This window comes from Momordica charantia (assembly GCF_013281855.1).
Source record: "Momordica charantia cultivar OHB3-1 chromosome 2 unlocalized genomic scaffold, Mcharantia_2.0 BLBB01000002.1, whole genome shotgun sequence".
NCBI classification, from domain to species: Eukaryota; Viridiplantae; Streptophyta; class Magnoliopsida; order Cucurbitales; family Cucurbitaceae; genus Momordica; species Momordica charantia.
This window is the reverse complement of record NW_028275160.1, coordinates 2,398,047-2,407,671: the sequence shown is the minus strand read 5'-3', so window position 1 is coordinate 2,407,671 and position 9,625 is coordinate 2,398,047. Positions and strand designations below refer to the sequence as shown.

Sequence of the window (9,625 nt, the reverse complement as noted above, 5' to 3'; positions counted from 1 at the left end):
GGAATTTTTTCAATAGTTGTGATTCTTTTAAAATTTATTAAATAATTTTATTCATAATCTCTACCAACTCTTTCTTTCTTTCTTTTTTTTTTTGACAAAATAATCTCTACCAACTTTTTCAAACATAAACGACGAAGTTTTAAAATTTTAAAAAGATAAGAGACAAAGAGTCATATTTCTAGTTCTGATTTCAAACCTCTTAAATAAAAAATGTGCTTAAAACTTAAAATTTAAAATTATTTTTGTATTTAATAAGATAAAGTTGTTTGACAATAGACATGGCAATGCAATACATCCACTCAGATGACTTGACACTTATTATATTGACTTGAAAGATCTCACCAATTAAAAATTTATTGATGGCTAACAAAAATCAAATCCATAACACTATTTTGTAGCACCTGGTAGATCAGATCTGGATTGAACAAATTTTTGGCCAACCTTCAAAAAGGCCCCTTGGGCTTTATGGAAGTTAATGGATCACCGATCGAAAAGACTTTTTCTTGGGCTTGGGCTTGGGCTTGGGCTTGTGCAGGACGTTTTTGTGTGAATTTATCGTCATTTGTTCATTATCATCAATTTATATTACATGTAAATTGCAACTAAATTGAAACCGCAGGAACCAAAAATAAAATAAAATCTAAATAGAAAATTTTGAAATATAAGAGGCCGTGATTTTGATCACCAATCGTCACCTAAAAAAAGATTTATGATTAAATTTATGATATAATTTTTTAAAATTTATAGATTCAATTGAATAATCGTTGGACTTTCACGTCAAGTTAAGTTAAATATGTTACTTTAATGATTTATTAAGTTAAACTAGTTTGTTGGGTAAGGTCAGCGCAGGAGGAATAGCAATGCTGCATAAGCAAAATTCCGACAGCTTCAATTATCAATACAATGGAGAAGAAGACGATCAGCTTCTGCTGCTGCAATATCCCTAAATTCTATCCTGTTCTCAATTCCCCGATTCCCATTTCATTGTTCATTCTATTGTGCCTCCTCGAAGCTGCATCTTCTTCGATTAACTCCAAACTTACTCCTCCTCCGCTTCCCATTCTCCCCATCCCCTCCGCTTCTCAGATCCAATGGCAACTCGGAGACATGGCTCTCTTCCTTCACTTCGGCCCCAACACCTTCACCGATTCAGAATGGGGAACTGGCAGCACCCACCCATCTATCTTCAATCCCACGAACCTCGATGCTGCTCAGTGGGTCCGAGTCGCCAAGGATGCGGGGTTTTCCCGTCTGATTCTCACCGCCAAGCACCACGATGGCTTCTGCTTGTGGCCGTCGGAGTATACCAATTACTCAGTAAGGTCGTCCCCTTGGAGAGATGGTGAAGGAGACGTTGTTGGGGAATTGGCCAAGGCTGCCAAAGAAGCAGGGCTCGGCTTGGGTCTTTATCTATCGCCGTGGGATCGGCACGAGCCCTGCTACGGGAAAACTCTGCAATATAATGAGTTCTATGTTGGGCAAATGACTGAATTGCTCACAAGGTACTGGTTCTCGCTTCATTGTTTTTTTGCACATAAAGTGTTCGACGATTTGCTTCTCAGGCCATCTGAATGTATTGCGTACAGTATTGATTGAGGAAAAGTGTTGTTGATTTGATTAGGTATGGAGAGATCAAGGAGGTGTGGTTGGATGGTGCAAAGGGAGAGGGTGAGAAGGACATGGAATATTTTTTTGATTCTTGGTTTAGGCTAATTCATCAGCTCCAACCGGGGGCTGTTATTTTCTCCGACGCCGGTCCGGACTGCCGGTGGGTTGGTGATGAAGCTGGTGTTGCCAAGCCTACTTGTTGGTCTCTTTTTAACTCCAGTGCTGTAAAAATTGGTGGCAGTGATTCTCAGTGAGTTCACTTCTCAATTTAGATGTTCTCCCTCTCTCTCTGCGCTTGGTGTTTTCTTCATTCTCCCTCTCTATTGCATTCAGATACTCTGGGGAAGGTGACCCATTTGGCCATGATTGGGTTCCAGCTGAATGTGATGTCTCAATAAGGCCTGGTTGGTTCTGGCATCCATCAGAAGTTCCAAAGTCTGCGAGTACTCTTCTTGACATATATTACAAATCAGCTGGCAGAAACTGCCTTTTGTTGCTAAACGTACCACCAAATTCCTCGGGCTTAATATCAGCTGAAGATATACAAGTGCTTCAAGAATTCACCAAGCTCCGGGACTCCATTTTTTCCCAGAATTTGGCAGAAAATGCTCTTCTTGCTGCTAGCAGTACGAGAGGAGATGGCGACGACGGACGCTTCGTCCCCTCAAACGTCCTCAAAGAAGGTATTTACTCTTACTGGGCTCCTGCTGAGAATCAACCCAGTTGGGTTCTGTATTTAAAGCTTCGAGATTTAGTATCCTTTAATTTGCTGCATATTCAAGAGCCTATTCACATGGGACAGAGGATTATTGAATTTCATTTTGACATTTTGAGTGATGAGGGTGTTTGGAGGACAGTGGTGAGGGGCTCCACTGTGGGATATCGGAGAATACTAAGATTTCCAACCGTAGAATCTCAGTTTTTGAGACTTGTTATTGAGAAGTCAAGGGCCGATCCCCTCATTTCTTATTTGGGGATTCATGTGGATAACTTCACTCACTTGAGTAATCAGTTGGATACAAGATCGGGAGCAAGCATCAATGGCAGTGAAGTTCGTCGTCAGATTACCTTTAACCATTCTCAGATTTCTGCTGTATAAAATTCATGTTGTCATTCTAGCTCATATTTGTAACTACTTCTTGAAATGTGATGGAACATTGTTTTCTGTTTCATATAAATCGACATAAAAATTGCAACTATGATTGGTGTTGTTGACGATATTAGGCATTAGAAACTGAACAGAGCATGTATATATCAGCATTTTGGGACAAGAACTTCGGCACTCCACTAAAAATTGAAGGAAAGCCATCAACTATTTCATAAACAAACTTTATCACCGGGAGTGATGCATAATATTAGTATGAATGTAACCTATTAGTTTAAGTATGAATACAGCAAAAAATAACTCTCGAAGAATGGATCAAGCAATTTTTACATCTTGTAGAAGACGAGCAGCCATCGAGCCTATTCTTCTAACTTCCCAGTCACTCACTTTTTCATCCGCATTTTCTGTAACTGGCTCTTCCGCCTTCTGGATATCCGTTTCATCGCAACTTACATCCTTTTTGTCATTTTCCCGACTTGAACAAACTCTATCAATTTTCTGATCAATGTTGTCTTCTTGAGGGTTCTCTGTGTTCCCAGCTGCAGACTTCAGCCCCATGATGTAGAGCTGAATGTTGGGATGTTGGTACTGGGAGTCCATCTGCAACAGATGACACAATCAGAAGCATACAGCAGTTTCAGTCTTCGACTATAACTGGGATTCGCTGTTTCCTCTATTATCAGTGCTACTAAAATGACAATATTGCAGATATTCTCAATGCAATAACAGAGCAACCAAACGAGGACAAACATCTTAATCTATATCCATTTCAGAGTGAATTCTTAACTCAGAAGCAATGGAAGTATAAAGTGTACCTTTGATTTTGATACAGTTTTCACCTCAAAGTTCTTTTTCCACATGTCAAGCATTTGCTCATGAACATTTGTTGAACGAATCTCATACCCCAACTTCATAAAAGATATAAACAAATGAGCAATTGATAATATCCACCGTAAAAAAACTGGATGAAAGTAACATTTCTTCATACCATAATTGTAGTTTTAGGACCTGATAATGCATGTATTGTCATCAAAAGTGGTTCCAAGAGATGTTCTGCATAGACCTACGTATGGAATAATAAAAGTTACTGGTTTTTGTGGCCGCTTATTTGCTGTGTAAATCATAAGAAAAGCATGCTATTGAACGAAATACTCATATAAATTTACCACGTCAGTGCCAATAATGAAGTCAAATGGTGGACCTACAGCCTTGATATGATCTTCATTTCCCCAGTCTAATTCTGCTGCACTGATTGAACCAAAAGAATCTACAATGAACCAATTTCCTTTATGAGATACACAGAGGAAAAGTGCTCTCAGTGTACTAATCAAGTAGTCCTAGAAAGGTTCTCGATCAAACAAACACGCTCTTAAAATCAAATTGAACCAGATTTTCTTTTTCTCAACAAAGTTACCCATGGCAGTGGGGGAAGTTGAACTGTAAATGAGAACAAATTCAGATAAACTGATTTTGCTAGTTGAATTGCCACCATAAAAATGTAAATAATTCTTACAAGAATGTTTGTAATTTATAAATTTGAAAAGTTACCTGAACAGGTTAAACTAAAAAATAAAATAATAAAGTAAAATAAAATAAGCTACCTGAAGGGTTCATCTGTGCAAAGCTTGGAGTATTACGTTCGATATTTCTTGTTAGTATAGGCAAAACCTCCTTTTGATCTGTCGCAACCACATCACATCCAAGCAATGCCATGCCTATAAAGACCAGGTCGAATTAGATCGTTAACTTCGCAAGGAAAAGAAGGGTATAGTCCATCGAAGCAAAATGGTTTTACATCAAATATAAACTCACCAAATCCAGCTAGTCCACAACCAGCTCCAAGTTCAATGACACGCTTTCCTTTAAGTTTTGAAGGGCTAAATTTTCCTTTTCGGCAATTCTTCTCCTGAAACAATGAAAAGAGAGCTTTAAAGTTTATAAAGAATATGTGAGAGTCCTATTAGAGAATATTAGTTTGTTAGTAGGAAGGGGTAGTATGGTAATTAGAATGATAATTAGTTAGGGTGAGTTGTTATAAATAAGGGTAGTAGGGAGAGGAAGGGGGATCTGGGAGAATTGTATTTTGGCAAGGAACTTGAGAGAGTTCTTGGGAGAGAGATAGCCCTCTCGAAAGGTTATCGGTATTGTAATTACTCTTTCGTATTGCAATATAGTGTTCCTGTTAGGTTCTTGTATTCGGGTACCTAACAAAATAGTGACCTATGAAAAAGGCTATATGAAATACTATAAGGGATGCAAACGATTTTTAGTTAAAGACAGGGTTGAAGTAAACTTAGTCATATTGAACAACATTCCATATTCTATGTCCACAGATGAATAGAGGCAGGCATGATGAATTCTTAGAAATTCATAAAATCTAATAGTTTTTTTATTTGAATATTCAAGTTCTCATTTGAATATCATAAAATCTAATAGTTGCAAAGCTTTAAGCTCTTAGTATTTGCATCTTGGTCAAAGAGAACTCATGTTCAGATTTTAAACCAACATCGTTGATAATCGAAGTAAATGTCATGCCAGGCTTCTTACTCAAATAGAAAACATAATCAAAATATGTTCCATTTGACCGGGCATGTCATATGCTGTCTTCAGAGAGTAACAAAATTGAAATTCTTCCCCGAAACAACAAAAATTTGCCTTCATAAGCAAAATGGTACACATAAAACCCATTACTGTGAATGAGAAAAGTGAAAACTCTTATGACAAATGAAATCAAAGAGAACGTAAGGGTAGACCAGTGATTACCAGAAACTTGACAAATACCAGTGATGCATCCCAAACTGTTGTTCCTAAATGTTTCGAATTGGGATCCTATAACATTGCAATATAACAACATACTTTCCATTGTCAGATAGGTTATTGCAGAATATGATGAATAAAAATTAGTAATGAACTATAGAAATGTTTCACTTGGGAGAGACCTTGAATCCTCTGCCCCTTATTAGAGCGAGAGAGTCTCTCTCAAGTGTCAAGGGGTAGTGAATGAGTTCTTTTTACACTGTAGACTCTTGCTAGTTCAGCTATCAACAATGACCTACTAGAAATATGTTCTTTAAGAACCATGGATATGATATGATAGACTGGCCAGTGATAATTTGAATCTGAAGGAATGTGCCGCATGAAAATTTGAAATAACATTCCAGACAAAATACCTGATAGAATCGCAATTCATGACCTAAGACTTCCATGGTCATGGTGAATGTACTGGGAGAATTTAACCTGATGGTACAAAATTCAATAATGTATTAAAAGATTAACTAAGGATAGTGGTAAGAAAAATTCTAGTTTGACCGCAAATTCAAGAAACTGGCATCTTTTGACATGCATATCATATTTTTAAGATATTAACAGATACCACGAATTATCTAAGGATTATGACCTACAAATACAATCTAGTTTATAAACAGGAAAGCTAAGATTACAGTACCTGTCAGCCTCCATAATAAGAGCCTAAAATTCAAGCTTCCACAAGATCAAAAGGATAATTGAACCTTTGATCTGAACGTATTTGCTTCAATGCAGAATTCAGATTATTTATTGTTTTGGGGGGGGGGGGGGGGGGGGGGGGGGTTGAAAGAGACCTGAGGAACTTAGTTCATTAGCATAAAGTAGATAACACTTGAATGAAAATGTTGAACTACTTCTAATTTCAATAGGAGAAATCGCATAAGCATGCATAATATAGAAAAAATAAAGTCAAGATTAATATTCTTAAAAGCGAACCTAATCATCTAATTCCTACCAGATTGACGGCATCAACAATTATCTTTGCACTAATTTCTTCCTTCTAAGAGGGAAGAGTCAAGATCATACACTTACTCAAGTTCTAGCATCGAACGAAAGGAAATCTTTCTGACAGAAAGCATACGGTTTAGTCTCGATAAAGCGGAGGAACGAGCTGTAAAAATGCAGGGTTACCAAATTGATTAAGCTTTCTAATTCTTCCCTTGAAGAGTGAGGCTCCAGTTCCGTGGATTTCAGGTCTCCTCCATTCCTTGGGTTTTCCATCGTCTTCGTTGCCGGCGGGCAAAGCCAGTGCATTACCAGTGGGCCCTTTTTGGATGGCCAGAGGTTTGGAATCCCACACCGGAAACTGGGCCGGCCCAGATGGTTAGAAGGACGATACAATTGGCCCAGCTCCAGTTCACAAGAGTTGTCCTTTAATTTAATTTTATTTGCACAAAAGGCCAAAGTATCGCAGTGGATTTGGAGCGCTTTTTTCCGTTTTCAGCAACGGAGGCAATCTTCTTGGAGGAGCAATGGAAAATGATAAGCCAATTACAACAATGTGCGGAGTGGTAGCGATGGATCACAGCAGTTTCTGTTACAGGGTTTGTTCTATCTGTGAGAGGTCTCTCCCCGACAACCCCTCTTCTTCTCTCTGCAAATTCTGCAACTTCAACGCCTTCAATCCCGGTTTCTCCTCCTCCAAACGCCTCTTTCGTCTCCTTGTGAGTACTGCCGCTTGCCCACTTGGAATGAATTTTAATGTTTCTGAATACATATTGGGATGTTCTGGTTATTGGAATTCCGCTTGAAATTTGAATGGGAAATGTTGGGGTTATGAATGTATTTATGTATTCGACTCATTGTGGTCTTGATTACACGTTTTATGGAGAAAATGCTGTGTTGTTTGAAATGGGTTCGGGGGCTGTGCATTGCATTATTACGTCTAGGCTCTGATTGGGGCTCCTATATTTCCATTGTTTTTGGGCAGATGTCAATTGCTACGGATAAGAAGGTGCAAACTGTAATATGCTTCGATAGGGCCGCTAGGGTTCTGTTTGGTTGCTCTGCTGATGAGTTTTTTGACTTTGCTAAGCTTCATCCTTTTGCTGGTAAACTCCCTCTGTATTTCAATTTCTGAGTAACTTCTCAACGGGTGTCTTAAGAAAGTAGTATAATACAAGTTTATGGGAAGTTTTTTTGACAGTCTTCCACGAAATCTGGCTTAATCTTCCTTTATCCAAGCTGTTCTGTTTCCCGCATATAATCTGATTCTGATTGTTGGTTGAATTTTCACTTCTTACTGCAGCTGAAACTGCAAGTGAAATTTTGGAGGGAGAGATGTTTAGAATGACAATCTCTAAACCCAAGAATGGCAATGCACAACACTCTAGAGTTGTACAAGTTGTTCCTCTGAGTTCTGGTTTTCAACCAGCAATTGTGAGACTGAGGGAATTGTATGGGGTAAGAAACTGCTCTTAGTTTTCCTCCCTCCGTCTTTAGTTCTTATTATGAGGTTTTCTGCATACTTTTCTTTTCTTGAAAGACTAGCATCTGGGATTTGGTGGCTTCATCAGGTAGGCAGATATGTGATTCCACATTCATTTAGCTGAATTTTGATCAGTAAAGTATATATATTATTTTGAATATTGAGAAGGCACACAGGAGTTCATACGTCAAATATTGTTATTTTTAAAGTTAAATTACAAGTTTGATACCTGGACCTTGAGGTTGTGTCTAACAAGCTCCTGAACTTGAAAAAGTTTCTAACAGACGTCTAACTTTCAATGTTGTGTCTAATAAGTCTTTAAACTTTAAAAGGTGTCTAATAAAGCCTTAAACATTTTCTATCCAATTGGTATCCAAATGTAAAAAATGTTTGATAAATTTAAAGTTCAAAGACCTGTTAGATAGTTTTTAAAGACCAGAGACTTATTATCCACAGCATTGAAAGTCCTATAAGACAGTTTTTAAATTGAAGATCTTACATGACGTAATCTTAATAGTACATGGACCATTATTTTATACATTGAAGTTTTCAGATTCATATACACCTGAAGATCTAATAGAAGGGTAGAGGGGTAGAGGGAGAATTGCATTGTGGGAGTGTTCAATGGGATGGTGGGGTTAGAAGTGGAGTGAGTAAGTCGCTCATAGGTAGAACTGAGAGCTCTTGAATTCTCCCCAGTTGTATTGTGCGTTTATTTAACTTTGTCAAAGTGATTTTGGGATTTCCTATTCTAATGTGCAAATAACATAGAAATTTGGTATAAGGTTAAGATGAGAAGACAGACTGAGTTGAACTCCAACTTATATAGATTTGTAATTGTAATCATCAATTGCCTTTGCTTCTTCCACAGAACAAGAGTTAGTATAATATGGTCTTCGCCCGGGAGCTTCACTGGAGCTGCACCACGGGCTTGTCGATTTATCGATCCAGACAAAAAGGTGCATCGAGTTCAAAGCCGTATAAACCAGCCAGGGAAGGGGGCTTAACCTTCCCTTCAGCTTCTGATGCTTTGTAATCAAGTTATGTACAGTGTCAGCACCTCCTTCCCAACTTGTGGCATTTGTAGTGTAGCAGCCAAGCCACCAGTCTGTTCATTTTCGCAAGTCCTGTGACAGTTTCACTTCAAAAATCAATACACATGTTCTGATCAAGATGATGTTTTTGTTAACTCCATACAAAATTTGGTTTAAGTTCAACAATCAATAATTTATAAAAATTTAATCTAAATTCAGGTTTTGAAGACATTATTTGTATATATTGCTGTTATGAGAATTGCCATAATTTTTTTCTGTTATTTGATATAATTCTCTCCCAGTGGAAACGATTGTAATTAGAAACCTAGAAGAAAGTTAATTTTTATCCAGTTCAAAGATTTGTTTGGGATAAGAGAAAATCTTTCATGGGAATGGAAAGGTAAGGTTTATGAAATGTTAATTAAGTGTGGTTTAGGAAAAGATGATAATCCTCTTAAGCAACATCATTTCAGGTTTTGGAACCTTTTAAGCTACCCATCATTTCAGGTTCTTTCCAAAATTTGCTTTCTTTTCTTCTTTTCCCTTTTTTCCTTTCATAAAGGTCATATATATGTCTTTTTTAGCATTACTCAATGCGTGAGAGTGAGGATTTAAAGCTCTGGAGTTTCATTCTCCATCTTCTCA

At 37.7% G+C, this 9,625-nt stretch overlaps 3 protein-coding genes across 5 annotated transcripts; 2 read left to right on the top strand and 1 right to left on the bottom strand.

Moving 5' to 3' along the window:
- The first annotated feature begins 809 nt into the window (after positions 1–809).
- On the top strand, positions 810–2,807 carry FUC1 (alpha-L-fucosidase 1). The gene is made up of 3 exons (XM_088120840.1): positions 810–1,502; positions 1,622–1,858; positions 1,942–2,807. The coding sequence occupies exons 1-3, from the start codon at positions 904–906 to the stop codon at positions 2,705–2,707; spliced, it is 1,602 nt and encodes a 533-aa protein (XP_087976966.1). The 5' UTR covers positions 810–903; the 3' UTR covers positions 2,708–2,807.
- A 95-nt stretch (positions 2,808–2,902) lies between these two features.
- LOC111011074 (S-adenosyl-L-methionine-dependent methyltransferases superfamily protein) lies at positions 2,903–6,767 on the bottom strand. Of its 3 annotated transcripts, none has more exons than XM_088120842.1 (9): positions 6,650–6,767; positions 5,884–5,950; positions 5,477–5,542; positions 4,526–4,619; positions 4,315–4,428; positions 3,880–3,980; positions 3,702–3,776; positions 3,529–3,621; positions 2,903–3,313 (listed from the first exon to the last, which is right to left on the bottom strand). In XM_088120842.1, exons 2-9 carry the CDS (start codon positions 5,923–5,925, stop codon positions 3,029–3,031), a joined length of 870 nt encoding a protein of 289 aa, XP_087976968.1. In that variant the 5' UTR covers positions 5,926–5,950; positions 6,650–6,767; the 3' UTR covers positions 2,903–3,028. The 3 variants fall into 3 exon arrangements, with proteins under 3 accessions (XP_087976968.1, XP_087976967.1, XP_022140387.1); XM_088120841.1 differs by having other exon boundaries at positions 6,551–6,744; XM_022284695.2 differs by lacking the exon at positions 6,650–6,767 and adding an exon at positions 6,159–6,247.
- A 79-nt stretch (positions 6,768–6,846) lies between these two features.
- On the top strand, positions 6,847–9,211 carry LOC111011075 (replication factor-A carboxy-terminal domain protein). The gene is made up of 4 exons (XM_022284696.2): positions 6,847–7,182; positions 7,449–7,569; positions 7,767–7,921; positions 8,818–9,211. Exons 1-4 carry the CDS (start codon positions 6,991–6,993, stop codon positions 8,827–8,829), a joined length of 480 nt encoding a protein of 159 aa, XP_022140388.1. The 5' UTR covers positions 6,847–6,990; the 3' UTR covers positions 8,830–9,211.
- The last annotated feature ends 414 nt before the right edge of the window (positions 9,212–9,625 follow it).